Source organism: Gigantopelta aegis, chromosome 4, assembly GCF_016097555.1.
Source record: "Gigantopelta aegis isolate Gae_Host chromosome 4, Gae_host_genome, whole genome shotgun sequence".
In the NCBI taxonomy this organism is placed as follows: domain Eukaryota; kingdom Metazoa; phylum Mollusca; class Gastropoda; order Neomphalida; family Peltospiridae; genus Gigantopelta; species Gigantopelta aegis.
The window spans coordinates 36,042,931-36,062,113 of NC_054702.1; the positions used below are offsets into that span (position 1 = coordinate 36,042,931).

The window sequence follows — 19,183 nt, forward strand, 5'->3', positions numbered from 1 at the left end:
TTCAAATGATTATTTTAAATATTATGTTTTGTTAAATGCATTTATTTTTATTTAATAAAGAACTATTATCTTTCTTTTCTGAAACAGTTTCGATGAAGCTTCCAGTAATCAAAGAACAGAGCCAGCAAAACGTCCAGGTTTGCATCGTTTAATATCTCACAGTGTTTGCTAATAATTAATAAATAGTTACTGTGGTATCCTCCTTTCACAGTATATACAAAGACATTTAATGCTGATAATGTATGCTGCTTGGAATGCACACTGAAGGCACAAGCCATCTTACACATTCCAGCTCTATTAAGTTGATTGCTATGCATTCTTTTGTTCAGTAGTTAACCTGTGAGAAACTGTGAATGACAGGTCTTGCCTTCAAACTATTATGAACATTAAGTAAGAAGTTTGCTTTTGAGTGGAAAAACAAAACAAAAAAACAACAACATATTTACAGACTGAAAGCTCAACTAACCATCTAGTATTTTCAATATATTTATTTTTATGGACAGTCGATAGTTTGCAACACATATTTGTATTTAAAAAAATGCTCATTCTACCTGCAGTTATATAGAGTTTTCATCAGATTTATTTGTTCTTAAATGTTGACATAGGGAAACAGACATGATGATTTGTAATTCTTGTATAAATTCACTGAACATTTCAGTTCAGTCACGGGTACAATGGCCATTTTATGCATGGTGCTCACTTGGGAGCGTTCAGAGTTGGGTGTTTATGTATTTTATATTGGTGTGTATTGTACGCAGTTAAGTATGGTCATATAGAAATAAATGTTATTTTCTCAGCAAAATAGTTTATTGTAATTTTGTCTTTTTGTAATACATATCCTGCCTTCATAGTACAGTGTGATTTTCATACCATGTGATAGTCTGTATCAAAATTATCAACACCCAAATGGAAGAAAAGGTATTTTGTCCCTTGGTATTTGTCTTAATAGAATTTATCACTGTTGTCAGAAATGGATATATATATATATAGCAATTTTAACCCAAGCAGAGACATAGGTTGTTTTTTGTTTTGGGTTTTTTGGGGGGAGTGGCGAGCAAAATTTAAACTTTCAGGTAAGAAAAATATATTGCCCCCATGAAAAAGCTGTCCATTGGACAAGGAATCAAGCTTCCAATCACCTTACCAAGTGATCAAGCTGTTGATGATTTTGGTATAGTCGTTACAGTTATGGAGATGGGGAAACTTCCCTATACACATGTACATGTAGTTTGTGCTTAAATTAAATATTACTTCCCAAAAAAGAGACAATGACCAGGGCTTTAGATTGCACCACAGCTGAGCCGATAAAGGGTATGCCCAAAATAATCAAACCCACATTACGTACAAACATGCTAACCTCAAAACATTTTACCTCAAAATCAATGGAATGTTGAGCTGTAATTAGATTAAAATACTTTGAAATGCATTGCTGAATATGTACAACTCTCTATCAGCTATTGTGAACATTACTGTACTTAAGACCTTGGTGTGGAGAGAAAAGGCAAAACGTCTGTTGTGCCCAAATTAGTGAGATCTAAAGCCTTGATGACATTAAGGCATCATTATTCTGCGTTTTATTTAAGCTGGTCGAATTGGTAGTGGTAGATTTGACCGAGGCGAACGCGATGAACGCCACCGGGTCGAGACCCCAGGTCGGCAGAAAGGTATTGGCTCGCATTGCTTGCTGCCTTAGTCCTGTGTATGTGGTGTGTTGGCCTGTCTCTTTTAATTGACATCGCATATTGTTTCATAGCAGCATATCAATTTTGTGTTCATAGTTTTCAGTCTGTTTAAACTGACATCATCATATCATCGCATAGCAACATAACAGATATACATAGGATTGGGAATCATTGGATCATCTGAAGGATCTTGTTAGTGTATTCGTAGTCTGTTAAATCTGACATCATCATATCATCTCAAGGCAACATAGAATTGGAAATCATTGGATTTTACCTGAAGGATCAGTAAGTGAGGTCATCATGTTATTCAAAGCACTAGTACTGGAATTTATTAAAGGTGCATTATCAGAATTTAACATTTATTTGCGATAAATTAATCGGTCCTACATATAATCTTAAGACTTTGCATATATATATATATAACTCAGAAATATTATAATTGTAATGAGAAAGTGTAAACAGAGTTGCATTCAGTACCTCTAGTTTCCTGTGTTATCACGTAAAAAATCATAAAAATTAACAAATGCACAAATCCCCCAAAACCTACCAAGTTGGCTTGTTGACGGTGTCCACTTGAAGGGGCAGGATGTAGCCCAGTGGTAAAGCACTCGGTCAATGTGCGGTCGGTCTGGGATCGATGCCCGTCGGTGGGCTCATTAGGCTATTTCTCTTTCCAGCCAGTGCACCATGACTGGGATATTAAAGGTTGTGGTATGTACTTCCCTGTTTGTGGAATGGTGCATATAATAGATCCCATGCTGCTAATCGAAAAGAGTAGCCCATGAAGTGGCAACAAAAACAGGTTTCCTCTCTCGATATCTGTGTTGTCCGTAACCATATGTCCGACGCCATATAATTGTCAATAAAATGTGTTCAGTACGTCATTAAATAAAACATTTCCTTTCTTCCTTCCATGTCCACCTGACATAATGTTTGACTCAACTAAATGTGCTAGATTCTGTCTGATATCCCCTAAAGATTCTGCAATAAAAAATATGTCTTTCTGCTAGTAAGTTAAGTTATGTAGTAACTGTTGTAATTTTTTATGGACATATATTTCAAGGTATTATGTTTACATTTCAGAATAAAAGCTAATAAATAATTGTAATGGATAGCAACCATTGTTCAGCTTTGACACTGCATCTTTAAAGCTACAATATATATGAGTTTTTTTATATGTCCATCCGTCCATCCGTCCATCCGTCTTGTCTGGACCATATCTTGCATACAGATGCATATAGGACCATCAAATCTCACATGTAGGAACAACTTGGGATGGCAGTGTGTCGTGGTCTATTACTAGGTCACTGTGACCTACTTTTCACGGTCTACTGCACATAACAGTAAATCCTTGTCTGGATCATATCTTGCATACAGGACCATCAAACCTCACATATAGGAACAACTTGGGATAGTGGTGTGTCGCGTACTATTACTTGGTCACTGTCACCTACTTTTCACGATTTACTGCACATAACAGTAAATCCTTGTCCGGATCATATCTTGCATACAGGACCATCAAACCTCACATATAGGAACAACTTCGGATGGTGGTTGGTCCAAAATAAACTGTAACATATTTATTAATCTATATTATGGTTTTCCATCAAATTCCTGATGGGCGTATCATGTATCTCACCGGTAATCTTGTTTTTAATTAGCCATTAAGAATAATTTTGTTTCTGTGACAAATAATATTCTTTAGATGCAGTTGCTATTTAAGATTAGATAACAATATCTAATATTAATTCACTATTAATTGTCAAAAGACAGGACACCTCCACTGTTCACTGTAACAACATGATGGCAGAATTGCCTGTCATATCAAGAGAAAACACAAGTTTGAAAAACTGTAGTAACTTGTGTTTGTATTTTGCTTTAGGAAATCAAAAGTTTATGTTAAAGTTTGTTTTGTTTAATGACACCACTAGAGCACATTGATTTATTAATTATCGGCTATTGGATGTCAGAAATTTGGTAATTTTGACATATAGTCTTTGAAAGGAAACTCACTACATTTTTCTATTCTCCATTCGACTGTCAGGATAACACATACCACAGCCTATGCTTTGATATATCAGTACTGTCTAGGGTGAGAAATAGCCCAATGGGCTACCGATGTGGATCAATTTTATATCGACCGTACATCAGGCAAGTGCTTTATCACTGGGCAACATCCCGCATGATGTCAAATTATACGGCATACAGGTCTTTATATATACTGAATGTACTAGTTCACATTTAGTTTAGAATGATCCTGCCATGGGCAAAAGATAATGCTCATTTTCTGTGTTGAAAGAGCAAGATCAAGGGTTCAGGAAAAGATGCAGGATTTGTTTCTATGAGGAGCACAGCATTAGAAAGGGACATAGTATTTTAAAAAGTACACTAAACTGCTTTTAATATATATATATATATATAACACAATACATTTTTAGAAACAGCCAGCCAAGGTATTGCTTTCAGTTTATTCATCCATTAAATACTTGATTTTTAGGGCAGTTCAAAGTTTGGTAGGGTGGGTGGGTGGGTTTCTCACCTACAGTACTTCCAATATGGATCTATATCTGAAATTATTTCAAAGATTTTTATCCAAAAAATAATTATTAGTCAAAAGTTTGGTTGTCTGGTGACATCACATTTATGGTTAATAAAATCATGACCACATAACCATCAACACCACCAGCATCATCATTATCATCATCATCATCATCATCATTATTGTAATATTGTCCATGTTTCACCTATTACATAGAACTGTATACAGTGTAGCTGAAAATAGCTTGTAACACTTAGCTTTGTGTAACTGATTTGCACAGTGTAATTTACAGTGGACTTTCGTTAGCTTCAGTGGCCTAGAAATGTGTTCCATGCTACTGATCTCAACTTCCCTCCCGGCACATGTAATTCACAGGCTAATATGCATGTGCAGATTTGAATAGTTATACATCTTATGCATGTTCTGGTCCCACTATTTTTATGACATATTATAATAAATGTATTCTCCTCACAATACATACAGTTAGACTAATCATGAAAAATATGGTATGGACTTAATACTCTAACACTTTAAACTTTCTGTATGTGCATGAACATTTACATATTTATGGTTTACGTTCTACATAATATGTAAAATCGAAATATTTGTTGCTGGCGATTGCAAATATTGCACATGATGTTGAATATCAGTTTTGAATTTTGAATATAATAAGCTTCACGTGCAATGTTATGCACCCATTTCGGAATATTTTACTGTCTTCTTGTCAGCATTTTACTCTTCTGTACAAATTCAACATGCATCTTGTACTCACAGGTTTTGTCTCTCATATTTAGCATGCATATAGAATCTAAGAATTGTTTTATGAGGGTGTAATGAAAGTTTATTTTGCTTAACGACACCACTAGAGGACATTGATTTATTAATCATCGGCTATTGAATGTCAAACATATGGTAATTTTGACATAGAGTCTTAGAAAGGAAACCCGCTACATTTTTTCGTTAGTAGCAACGGATCTTTTACATGTGTATATGCACTATCCCATAGACAGGTCTGCCAGCTTACAATGCAATAAAGTATCATGATAATAATATTATAATGAAAGCTTCAACTCAGATAACCATCCAATAACACCAAACCAAGTTAAGATCTCTTATTGGAACATTTGCTGAACAGAAAATAAATTCTTTATTTGAATAGTCAGTCAAAAAAAGATCACCCGTTGGACTGGTGGTTATATCTTTAAACTTGTACATTGTATTTTTCAGTTGCATTTGCTAATTGGTCGAGTACTTTCTGCATCCCTCGGCTCATCATTAAATTGTTATTCTTCTGAGGAGGGGACGGGATGTAGCCCAGTGGTACAGCGCTCGCTTGATGCACTGTCGGTGTGGGATCGATCCCTGTCGGTGGGCCCATTGGGCTAATTCTCGTTCCAGTCAGTGCACCATGACTGTATACCAAAGGTCATGGTATGTACTACCCTGTCTGTGGGATGGTGCATATAAAAGATCCCTTGCTGCTAATCGAAAAAAGTAGTCCATGAAGTGGCTACAGTGTGTTTCCTCTCTCTGTGTGGTCCTTAACCATACGTCCGATGCCATATAATCATAAATAAAATGTGTTGAGTGCATCATTAAATAAACACATTTCCTTCTTTCTTCTCCTGGGGGGTGAGGGTACTTTCCTGGAATGTATAATCAGTCCTCTAGTGACAAACAGTGCATATAGAAGACCCTTGCTGCTGACTGAGAACATGAGTGATCCATGTTATAGTTTTCCTGTCTTATTGTAAGTGCCACTTCAACATAAGAGAGACCTATTGAACATCACCTTTTGTTCGACGCCCATTAGTTGATAAGAGTATCACGGACATGCATCCATTCCTAATATAGGGCAGGACATAGCCCAGTTGTAAAGCACTCGCTTGATGTGTGATTGGTCTAGGATCCCTCCCTGTTGGTGGACCCACTAGGCTATTTCTTGTTCTAGCTAGTGCACCACGATTGGTATATCTAAGACTGTGGTATGTGCTATCCAAATCTGTGGGATAGTGCATATGAAAGATCCCTTGCTACTAAGACAATATGTCAACATTACCAAATATGGTTGATGTCATGCAATAGCCGATGATTAATAACTCATTGTCCTCTATAGTGGTGTCATTAAACAAAACAAACTTTTAACTTTTCATTCCTAATAAGCACTGATTAAACTATGTGCTGGGGTGTCATTAAACATTTTCTTTCCTTGACTTTCCCTCCAATACAGTCACTAGTCTCAGTTTGGTTGAGTAATTATTTTAAGACATGTCATCATCATCTTTTGAGTACATTGTTCATGGGTCTTTTTGCTCCAGACTGGCTTTCTTGATTCTCCCTCGCCCCTTATTATTTAATTTCTGTTATTGCATGACCATGCTTGTTCAGTACATCCTGCAGTGTCAAGCTGTATGGTTATTTTTCATCAAACTTGGGTGTAATCATCGTGCATTATTACCTGCTTGTGTTTAATTTTTGTAATTTTTCTTTTAACTTAAAGTATTTCATTAGCATGCCCCAGTGTATACGCATAGTACATTTTAGGTGAAGGCATCCATAACATACTCTTTTGTATGTAAATTATTAATATATAAATTAAATCAGAGAAATCTGTTGGTGAATTACATTCTAAAGATTGAACCCAAAATTAAAGCACTACATAATTTAATGTGATCAAGATAAAAAAAATACCCCCAATACCCACAAACCGACATGAGCATGTGTTAAAATAAAAAGTAATCATGTTATATACATGTACAATCTTTAAAGTATGATCTTTGAAGAAGTACATTCTGAACAAGTGAAACAAGTGGTCCATGATTTGTTGTTCGCTCTAAACAGATGTACTATACCAGTATTAACTTCAAACTTAATAATATCTTGTGTGCTCTCATTAAATGTGAAGGAATTTACTACCAAATCAACCAAATATGGCTAGCTTCTATTTGTGAAGCTATTAAAACAAATGCCAACTTTCTTTTACTTTTGTTTTTGCCGACTTCATTTGTTGAATTGGAAATATAATATAATTAAAGTAAACTTGGTAAAAAGCAACTCTGCATTTTGGCTGTTTTATTTGTGAAGTTGTAATATTCTTGAAATTAAGAATGTATAACAATTTTGAACTTGTCTACAACAATTGTAAACCAGTACTGTTTGCAATAAATACACACAAAATTGAAAACCAAATATTATCTCTACAACCATTGGCAATAATAATTATCTATAAAACGACCATCAATAAAGCCCTTGACCTATGACAAATCAAATCACAGCTACAGTATTATATTTGCCATCAGTGCCACCATTAAGTTTGAGTCCTGTGTTAAAGTTGCAATTGTATTAATAAGATCATGTATTTGTAAAGTACCATTAAGTTTGAGTCATGTGTTAAAGTTGCAAAAGTATTAATAAGATTATGCATTTGTAAATTAGTACCATCCCAATTTGTAGAGTACCATCGCTGTGTAATAATACTATGATGCATTATTTTCATGGTTTACAGTAATTCAATATGGTTTACAGTAATTCAATATGGTTTTCAGCAGGTGTCAAAATAGAAGATCAGCTCCCACCAAAACCTGGTCGAGGTCGTGCAAGGGGTCGTGGAAGGGGCCGAGGAAGAGGCTCCCCACGCCCAAGAACATTTTCAGGAGGAGACGAAACCCGCAAGGTCGAATGTCAGAAGGATCTACTGGTTGTCAAGATTGACAACTCGGGGAAAGAACACGATACTTCTGTGGAAGTAGAATACTGGGATGATGACTTGCTGGAGGTCAAGTCAGTGGGAAGGACTCCTCCTGGAGGCTCACAAGCTCCAGCTTCCCGGACACCCAAACTACCTGAAACTAATAGTCATGTTAAGTCCAGCCATGCACCTACTACCACACCTGTGGTCAAGGACCAGTTTATTGACTCCGTGGATGATCTGAGCAGGAAGCGGACTGACAGCCAAAGTCTGAGCTTAAGTGCTGGGGACGACCACGACCATGATGAATCATGGGAAGACTGTCCAGACAGTTCAGAATTTTATGGAACCACTGATGACGAAAGCAAGAGCCAGTCGAGTCACAAAGACTTTAAGAGCAACAAGGTCAAGGATCATCAGCTAAAGCTGAATACAAGGTTAAATCCTGATGCTGCCGAATTTCAGCCATCACCTCCTGATGTGGGAGTGGGCGAATTTTTGCCAACGTCGCCAGACTTCATGAAGACGCCTCCAGGCCATGTAAAAGTGATGGACTGGGTGTCAGAAGTGACAGACAACCTGAGTCCTACCTCGCCTCCACCAATGGAAGGCTATGCTATCAAGAAGGAATTGCTGCAGAAGAACTGTCAGGCGACTTTGTTCAAGGAGAAAATACATCAGGATGACGTGACCAAACAGAGCTCTTCTGTTGAAGGAGTTACAAAGATGGAATCACATACTTCTTCAAATGGGCAGGAACAGACAGAAGGTGTATGTGAAGAAGAAGGTGATGAATTATTTGAAATAGCCCCTGAACATGGAGAAGGCACCAGCGATGCTCCATCAACAAGAATTGCAGATGCTGTTGAAGCTCCATCTGGTACAGATCCAGAACTTAATAAAGACAGCAGAATACTCACTGAGGAAAACACTGGGGAAAAATCCATGGAGGACAATCAGAATACAGAGAATCCACAGTGTGACTCAGAAGGTACAAAGGATGTTAGTGTTGAAGAAACTGACACATCTGATGTACCAGATGCCAAATGTAACAACTTGCAGGAACAAGTTGAACAACCTGTCCAGAGCACACAACTAGTCCAAGATGCTACACAAGACAGTGTAGCTATCAAAGAAAAAGATGTGAATGAACTTTCTGCTAACAGTGTACAGAAAGACAATACTCTGTCTGATGTTGATGAATGCAGTGATCAACCAGAACAGGGTAAAGTTGAGGACTCTGTGGATGTAGAAAACAAAGATGATGATGACGAATCATCTAAACAGGCAGTGCCTTCTCCTAACACATCTAAAGAAGATACAAGCGTTGCATCTTCAGATAAAAAAGAAGGTGAGGCAGAAAGTAAACAAGATACTGTCGTTAAAGAAGACAGTACATCGGAGAAATCCGACACTAATGATGATCAAGTGTCTGAATCTACAGTTCCCAAAAATATAGCAGGTATGTATGAACAGTGTGTTATCTTCAGGTACAGTTTTGCCTTTCCAAACACACAGAAAAACAAAACTTGGTAACAATAAGATTCAGTTTTAAAACAGTGTCCTGGAGGTTTGATTAGCAGGCCCCTGCTAATAACAACAGAGTTAAGCAACTTTGCATGCTAATTTTTCTTTGACATGTAATTATTTTAAAGAATTGTTAACATTTTGTTTTGTTTTGGAGAACGACAATATTTATATGTGTGTTTGTGTCCATTCATTTCCAATTTTCAAAGATTATTTTGAGGGCTGGGGGAGCAACTCTCACACCAACGCCACTAGTTACAGCACTTTTAATCAATATTTTTAACATTTATTATATACATGTAGGCAGATTAGTTTATCTGTTTGTGTTTTATGATCAAAATATATTCTTTTAAAATCCAATCTTTTAGATTAATCAGCCATATAAATAGGCAAGTTAGTTTTATCTGTTCTTGTTTTATGATCAAAATAGTTTTTTTTTTAAATCCAATCTTTCCTATGAATTGCCCATTTAAATAGGTAAGTTAGTTTATCATTTCATATTTTATAATCAGAATATACATTGTATACATTGTATATACATTAATATCTTAAATTTTATATTTATTGGCAAGTTGAACATTACATATTTGCATAAGGTGGACTATTTTTCAGCATATGATTAAATGAGTTTCATTGTTTGTAGGTGAAATGTTTACTAATCGTTCTACAATAAACAAACCATATACGTAGCTTTCAAAATTAAAGTTTTGTAACTGTAATTAAATGGGCAAAAAAAAGAATCAATCATCGTTGTGAGGTATAGATACAGCAATTCCAACCCTCGGAACAAAATGTTTTTGTCCCTTGGGTTGGAATAGCCTTATCTATATCTCACAATGTTGATAGATTCTAATAATATTAAACTGAATCTTTCAGATGAATCAGCCATGGAACAGAAGAGTTCTGATGAAGCTGAAGGTCCTCATCGAGAGCCTTCCACCACTGATGACCACCGACCTGCAGCAGAAAGTCCACCTGTAAGCATTCTTAGTGTTCATTGCCAGTCAGTCAGGTTCAAGCTCACTAACTCTAACAGCAGCTAGTTCGCGGCGGTAAGTAGACTGACAAACATTTACGGTGATGGAGCTCACGGTGTTGTGGTTGAGGTACAGTGTAGACTTTATGTTGGTTGTTGGAGATCGGCATAGGTATACCGGCTCCCATTTTTATAGGATAGGCTGTGAACCCTGTACCGACCAAGGCTGGTTTATTATATAGTTATTTTTGCTTGTGATTGAACTGATTTTGAATTGGTGTTAAAGGAACCCTGGAAGAAGTAACTAGAAAGTGTAAAGTATTCACCAATGGTTGTAAGCTCTGGATTTTTCGGAAGCAGTTGTTTCTGACATGTCCTCAAAATCACAGAACCGATAGTCTTGTTAACCATAACCATCGGAACACATTAAAAACTTTTTTTTTCAGTAACCATACTAGTGGATTATGTTATTTGATAATGGGTGATGGATTTTCGGTTCCATGATTTTGCCAGTGTATGATATCAAAAACAATTGTTTCCATACAAAAAATTCAAGGTTAGTAGTCACCACTGTGGTGTTTTCTACTATTTTAGCCAAGAACAGCTGGGTCATATCGGTGTCCTCACACTGAATGAATATTAGATTTCTCATGTTTGTTCAACAAATAAAAAAATTGCTAAATTGCAAAATGCCAAAAATTGTCATCTAAAACATTGCTATTTTGATCTTCAAATGTTTTGGTTTGATAGAAAACATGTTTTGTTGTACAAAAATCAAAAGGATGGACCATAAGTTTGCTAACTAATTTTATTTTGGTGATGGTACTTGTGCACAATTTCAGTATGACATTCATAGTTTTAGTTACAGGAAATATTATTGTTAGACAAAATAAATAAATACTTATGTGATGTAACTTGACTTGATGTACATGTACGAGACTGTATTAATGAGCTCAAGCATTTGGAATTGACTTATTTTTCATTGTAGTCGAACCATTTGCAATGTCTGCCAGTACTTTTCTGTAATATATAAGGTGTCATTTTTCTTTGTGTAAACTAAATTCTGTAAACTACACATGTATGTCAAAACAAAGCACTATATTTTAAAGTGGTAATTACATGCAATTTCTGTGTTTTACTCTTGACAGCTGTATATTTCCAATAAGGTTATGAAAGTACACAGTACACACTGTTTGGAAATTAGTAGAAATTCTGACAACATTCAGATAAAATGTCTATCTAAATAGATGATAATTTAGTATTTTAATTCTATCCAAATAGATGATAATTTAGTATTTTAGTTCAAAATAAAAAGTTTTGTTTTGTTTTCTTTGTTTCCAGTCTTCTTGATCATCTGATGGCGGTCAATGAGAAAGTGGTCTTCTTGCGAAACCTTTTTTTCGGCAAAACATGCACCTATCCCAAACATCAACCTTCATACTTTTCATCTCATACCCTGGACGACACTTTGACAATTTGTGAGCCGGTGTGCAATGTTTTATGTGCTGAGGCATTTAGTATTTGTATTTGATGCAGTTTGTGTGTAGAGTTCCCCACTGTAACACACAGTAACTATGCAGCATTTCAGATTTTATATCAGATTTGTTGGCAATGTTTTAATAGTGACATTGACAAGCATATCTCGTGTGTTTTACAACAGCAAAATGTTTTATGCAATTCAGACTTTGCTGTTTTTCAGTTGGATATTTCGGATAGTGAATAACACAAAAATAGCATAATGTTGTATTTATTCGCAAGATAGCTTACAATGTAAGAAGACTTTATTTTGGAGTTGTCTTTCACTTGTGACAATCGTGGGCAAGAAAATAAACTCATTCTCTTTGTATTAATGTTTGAAGCCAGTTTAGTGTGTGAAATTGTTTGCAGTGATAAAGAATAGGTCAAAAGATATACTGCCAAAAAGAAGGAAGGGTCCCAAGTCTTCTTAAGAAGCTTCGATGGTGCAGTAGTTAGTGCTGTGGGAAGTGCATATAAAAGATCCTTGGCTGCCAATAGAAAAAAGTAGCAGATTTTGTCTAGGACTATATGTCAGAATTACCAATTGTTTGACATCCAATATAGCCGATGATTAACAAATCAGTCTGCTCTATGGTGTCATAAAACAAAACAAGCTTTTTTTTTTTTTACTGGGTTCATATCCCAGTATGTCTCCAATTCAAACAAATTACACAATCCAACATGGAGGTATAATATATGTACTGAACACCAACCTTAGTCCTGAACAGACAATCCAGATAGGATGTGTGTGTGTACCCAGGACATTGTGCTTGAATCTCAGTTGAATATACTTCTGTAACAAGCAGGGGGAAAAAAGGCCCAGGGCCCGTGCTCATAAAACTTTAATTAAAGTCCAGACTCAATCTCTAATGACGTCACACCCATACAATTTGTATGGTGTTGTCATGAATTTAATGTCTCATACTCAATCTCTAATGACGTCACACCCATACAATTTGTATGGCGTTGTCATGACAATAATGTCTCAGACTCATTGAGAGTCTCGAGTCTAGACTCTAAACCTTTTATAAGCACCAAGCCAGCAGGTAAAACAATATTAAATTTTGATTTGATGCTGTTACACCATAGATACACTTGCCTCCATTACACTGGAATCTGTGCTTATAAAACAGTGACGTCTATACTCAAAGACTTGAAGACAGTCTTAACATTACAAGCAGTATCTAGACTTACTAAAGTCTGGACTTTTAAAGTGTTATAAACACAGGTCTTGGTTTCATGTTTGATTGCTGCAATATCATATATTTTGACTGATTTTACAACCCAAAGTACTATTGGTATTTATAATGTATTTAATTTTATAGTTGTTTTCACTGAAATATGAATGTAAATAGATCCATTTGTGTCAACCGTAAGTGCCTTTATAGATGTTTTAATGAACTGTCTTGACGACAAATTGTTGGGACTGTTCTCAGGTTTATGCAGTTAAACGAAAGGTTTAGCGTTCAAACTGCATTCACACAGTAAGTGCATATATGTAGCCCTTCTCGCAAACTGCTTTGTCTTCAGAACACGTTCGTATGTGTGGGAGTTTTTCTCAAAATGTTTTGTTTGAATAATTGTTAATGATATGTGCTGAGTGCTTGAATGTTTTATGCTTCAGAATATTGCCTTTCTTTACAAAGGTAATTATCGTGTGATCTTTTCCTTTTACTGGAAGTGAATGTGTAAAAAAAATTTAAACTCTGTGTAGCTTACCTTAACTTATTGATTTTGGTTCAGTAATTTAAGGCTATAAGTTTATATTAATTTTACTTCTACATAATATGTGAATCACTATACATCATCAAACATGTCATTTATTACCATATATATCGCTGTGTATAAGCAGTGAAAGTATGACTGACAAAGAATTGGGGAAATAAAAAGTAAAGTTACACGTGTATTTTCTTCAAACATATTCATGTATCAGATTTCGGATCAAAGCCTTTTGAAATAAGCAGCATGTTACTGACAATAAACATTCAAACAAATATGTGGTTTAAACATCATTTATTTCAAAGAGAAGTGGATTGACAAACAGGCCACTGGCCCATATTTATGTGTTTTGAACAAACATGTAGGACCTAATGTAGCCCTTAACAAATGAGTAATTGTATTATATATAGAGGCTATTTCATGGGTTTTTCCAAATAAGATTTTTATGTCGGCGAATAATATGTGAAAACCATATTTTCACAAATTGAGAAGCAGTGAGTTAAAATATGGTTTTCACTCATCACGAGTTGATATAAAAATCGTATTCGAGAAAACAACATGAAATTATCTATTTATTATATACATGTTTCCTAATTTTTGACAATATCTTTTGCTTTTTGTTAATATCTTTTACTTATCCTATCAAAAACACGTAATGCCATGATATATTTCTTCTGATGGAATTTTTCCAGAAAATTCACTTGACCATAGACTTTTAAAAGAAATTTGAATAAAAATTATCTTTATTTAATTATTAAATTAACATTTATTTAATAACACTGCTGTGCAAACATACCTGACAAACCGATCCTCAAAAAAAACTCTACAAAAATGAGACAAAGGGAGATAATTTGATCATGAACTTGTACAAAAAAAGTAAATACGATTTCTATATTTTTACTGTAGCTACATGTATCACTTTTTATGGTATCTGCAGATCTATATATTTAATTGCTATGTATATAATAAAGACTAGTATACTGTGTTATTGCATATTGTGAATTTCGTCCTCACCCATTTTCTCAATAATTGACTACAGTTAAAGGGAGAATTGTGATTCAGTCATTCATTCAAAATAAAATATATATAATCATTTATTTATTATGATGAAATTAAACAGTGTGTCAGTTTCTTAAATATGTATTTAAAATATCTGCATACATAATTTATTGTATATTTTTACTAACATTTAAAAATAAATGTTCTAATTGTCTTATATTTTTCTACACATTTTTAAGCATACTGTGTTATTACATTTAAAGCATTGATTCTTAGTCCTGAGTCAGTTTATCTGATGTAATTTTATCATGTATTTAAGAGTACTTTTCCACCAAGCGAATGTGAAAGCAAACGAATGGGTTCCATTAAAATTTGCTTTTGCTTGGTAGAAACAGGTTATTGGGTATTAATAGAACCCATTTGTTTGCATTTGTGTTCGCGTGGTGGAAACTTAATTAAAAGATTTTTTACACCAGTAATAGAGGGCGTAGGTTACCTGTATGCATGCTAATACACAGCGATATATAATATCATAATTGTTACTATTTATATACACTGATTAAATCATATTTCATATTCTTATTTAATATATACAATCATGCAATTGATTTGTGCAAATGTTTATTGTGTCAGCATTATTCTTCGGGTGACAAAAGTTTATTGACTTGAATCTGTATTGTGAAAATAAAGATATCTGTCATTTACTTATGGCATCTTCGTGGAACAGTCATAACTCTTCATCGGTTATTTCACTTGTTTTGCTTCATAGTTCAGGGTTATCACAACTTGGAAAGTTTTTATTTAACCAGCTTTAAAGAAAACTGGCAAATCACATATTCTGCAACCCATTTAAATTTCACGAAGTAAAAATATTCAAATCTCTATTATTATTTTTTAAATTTTGAAATTGAGGAATATTAATTGCCAGTGTTTCGTAAGTCAAATTCACTATATTTTGGTCAGGTTTTAAGATATTGGCATAAAATTTGAACTTTTGTAAAAGAACTGCTGGAAACAAATGTGAATCATTAATTATATTGTTGGAATCTGTTCCCTTTATGAATTAAATTACTAATCTTGTATATTATCTTCACAGTTAATTTAAATTCTTTGTGTTTTATGTTTTGTGGTTAAAAATGTGTTTTATTTTGTTACTGCATCAGTTTATTAGAACAAAAAAGAGAAGATTTTATTTGATGTACATCAGTGTATTTGTAAAAAAGATATAAATTTTTATAGTACATTTATTGCAAAGTGATATACAAGCATGTGCTCTGTTGACACCTTTCTTCCCCAAGTTTTCAAGTTAATTGTAGATGCTACTATGGTTTTGGTTTTGGATATCGGTATTTAAATACAGAAATGAAAACTTCCATTATGTTTACGTGCACAGTTTTACAAAATGTATTCTGAAAATAATTTCATTAGTTTTTGTAATGGCTGGAAACAATATTTTTCTTTGTGGCTTGTAATATATGTTAACAAACTGATATTTTTAGAAATTAAATTAATATAATATGTATGTAATAAATGTTAAAAATACAAACAAAATATAACACAAAATTCAGTGAAATAACAAGTTAATTACATGGATATTCAAGGCTAACTTTGGTTAAACTTAAAAAAAAGAAAGAAAAAGAAACTTTCTGATAAAATAATTATTACATGAAATTTATTTGCCAAATTAAAATAAAATTTGCCAGTTGTTTTTAAAATTTGCAGTTAGTGAACTTGGCAAGTGTCAGAGCTAGCCCTGATTATTACATATATATTTTATGGTGCTAAGCGGTGATTCCACTTCATCGACACAGACATGCACATTTTATGGATCATAAGAAATTGGAACATGTTCAAATCAGTGACGATGTACAAAATGTGTCGACAACTGTGGTCCTGGAAGTACATGCTCAGTGGATATACATACTACCGTAAATACATTGATCTGTTTATAAAATATAATTGACTGTGAGTATATCAAATGAATTGTAATTTTGCTTGACATATGAAAGGCCTTGTGCATGTAAATGTATTGTCTTTTTAGATAGTAATTAAGCAATAATAGCAACTTTAATTAGTTGAGGTGTATGTACATCAGGGAATAGTAATATCTTGGTATTCAACATGTATGCACATTAAATGTTTTTTGTTTTTTTTGTGTATTGTTTTTTTAAAGTCTAGAATATAAGTGGGAAGGCTCACAGACAGATATTTAGTGTCTGTCTTGTAAATATAAAAATATTAACATACATGTACGTACAATTAAATTCTGAAACATTATTTGGAATACTAATTTGTAAACAGGATATGTATTATATATTGCATATAAATGTATTCAGTATGAGGTTAATATCTTGAGAGAAGTAATTAATTTTTTTCTAAGGGACTCAATATTACACCATTAATGTATATTGGAATTCAATGATTGAAATGTGGATTATGTTGATGACGTAATATACATGTATATGTAAGGCCCAGACCCTAGTTACAGCCTGTGAAAACGAACACTTAAGTTTAATTAATCTACAAATGTGCAATACATTTGGATAAGGTTATAACAGAGAGAAGCTAAAGTCTGTGATTTTGAAACGGGGCAAATATCATTCGAAAATAGACTAGAGTTTGTCTTGATAATGATTACTTCTCAAGCATTTTGAGGTTTTACCAAAATCTGCATTTTGGGGTATTAATACCAAAATTTGGATGACCAGAACCACTTCAGATGTACGAAAATTAATATTCTAAATAATACAATGCAAGTACTTCAAATTTAAATTATCAAAAACAGCCTTAATAATAAAAAATATGTTGTAGTGTTTGAAAACTAGGGTCTGTCACTTTAATTGATTGTGATTACAAACAGACATCAACAGAATGTAGCTAAAGTATGCTAACTGGTTCAAAGATGACCAGTAAAGCTACAGCAAACCACAGATTTTGACAATTTGTACATGTTGTGTAGTACACAGATGAAATTTGTAGATATTTTTTTAGTGTCCCATTTAGAAATTCCCACATTTCTAACAACCTATGTCAAAAATAAAATAAATAAAAGTAATAAAAACTCGCAAGACAAGGTGCTTTAATCATGATTGGAGCGGTTTATTTTTCTTTTTATATATATAATAAAAGCAATTGTACATAATTTAAAGATTTTTTGTTTTTTATTTTGTGCTTTTTAATTTATTCTCTGATTGTTTTTCCCATCCCAACCAGTGCCAAAAATGTTGTATCAAAGACTGTGCTATGTTCTGTCCTGTCTGTGGGAAAGTGGACATAAAAGATCTCTTGTTATTAATAGGAAAAATGTAGCATATTTTGAAGTCAGAATTACCCAAAAATTGACATCCAAAAACTAGATTCTGTTGACACTCTGTTAAACACATCACATATTTTGGGGTGGGATGAAGCCCAGTGGTAACGTGCTTATTTGATGCATGGTCAGTCTTTGTATTATACACCCGTTTATGATGGGTCGTATTATGGTGTGGCATTGTCCGTCTGTCCGTACATCCATCTGTTAACTTTTTTTTGTCCGGACCATATCTTTCATACAGATGCATCTATCAAACCTCACATGTAGGGACAACTTAGGATAGCGTTGTGTCGTGTACTATTACTAGGTCACTGTGACCTACTTTTCATGGTCTACTGCACATAACAGTAAATCTTTGTCAGGAGCATTTTTTGCATACAGATGCATAGAGGTCCATTAAACCTCACTTGCAGAAACAACCTGGGATGGCAGTGTGTCGCATACTATTACTAGGTCACTGTCTCCTACTTTTCACGGTCTACTGCACATAACAAATCCTTGTCCGGACCATATCTTGCATACAGGACCATCAAACATCACTTGTAGGAACAATCTGGGATGGTGGTGTGTCACATACATTTACAAATGAATGAATAAATGTTTAACGACACCCCAGCATGAAAAATACATCGGCTATTGGGTGTCAAACTATGATAATGCAAACAAAGTGATGATCAACATCAATATAAAAATTCAAGATTTAAACAAAAACAGTGTAAAGAACCGTGGAAAAACACAAATATCACAGATAGATACTGACTTTTACTCAAAATTTCAATTTTGTGCTGTATTAGCCATTCTCAAAGAGAATGTTACCCCCTGCACCACGGTGAGGTTACAGCATGCGCAGGGGATACATTTACTAGGTCTCTGTGATACAAATAAATCAAATAATTTGTCTATATTCTGAACATCATATGGGTTTCCATCAAACTCCTGATGGGTGTATCATGTACTTCACCGGTACTATTATTAATCGGCTATAGGTGTATGGAATGACACTTTACTGAAGGTGTTTGAAGGTGCCTCAGTTTCTGCCTGGAAAATAACATAAACAATAGAGAAAGCAATCATATTCTATTACACAGTAGTACGCAATCCAATCAATACAATCCATCATAAAGATTATTAGTATTGGTTTAAAATCTGTCTTCCCAGACCCTGAAAAATCCACAATTGTTTCAGCAGTAGTGAAACTTTGATCCTTCCCTAAATAAAGAAG

At 34.2% G+C, this 19,183-nt stretch overlaps 1 protein-coding gene across 5 annotated transcripts in view; it reads left to right on the top strand.

Annotated features, from left to right (window-relative positions):
• Window positions 1–17,790, top strand: part of LOC121370483 (coiled-coil domain-containing protein 9-like) — a 44,528-nt gene extending 26,738 nt beyond the window's left edge. For 3 of the 5 annotated variants that reach the window (XM_041495739.1, XM_041495744.1, XM_041495740.1), the window contains 5 exons: window positions 88–137; window positions 1,584–1,664; window positions 7,767–9,371; window positions 10,313–10,413; window positions 11,754–17,790. In XM_041495739.1, the coding sequence (XP_041351673.1) occupies window positions 88–137; window positions 1,584–1,664; window positions 7,767–9,371; window positions 10,313–10,413; window positions 11,754–11,762 (1,846 nt within the window). In that variant the 3' untranslated portion in view covers window positions 11,763–17,790. The remainder of the gene's footprint in view (window positions 1–87; window positions 138–1,583; window positions 1,665–7,766; window positions 9,372–10,312; window positions 10,414–11,753) is intronic. The other 2 variants (XM_041495741.1, XM_041495742.1) reach the window with 2 other exon arrangements.
• The last annotated feature ends 1,393 nt before the right edge of the window (window positions 17,791–19,183 follow it).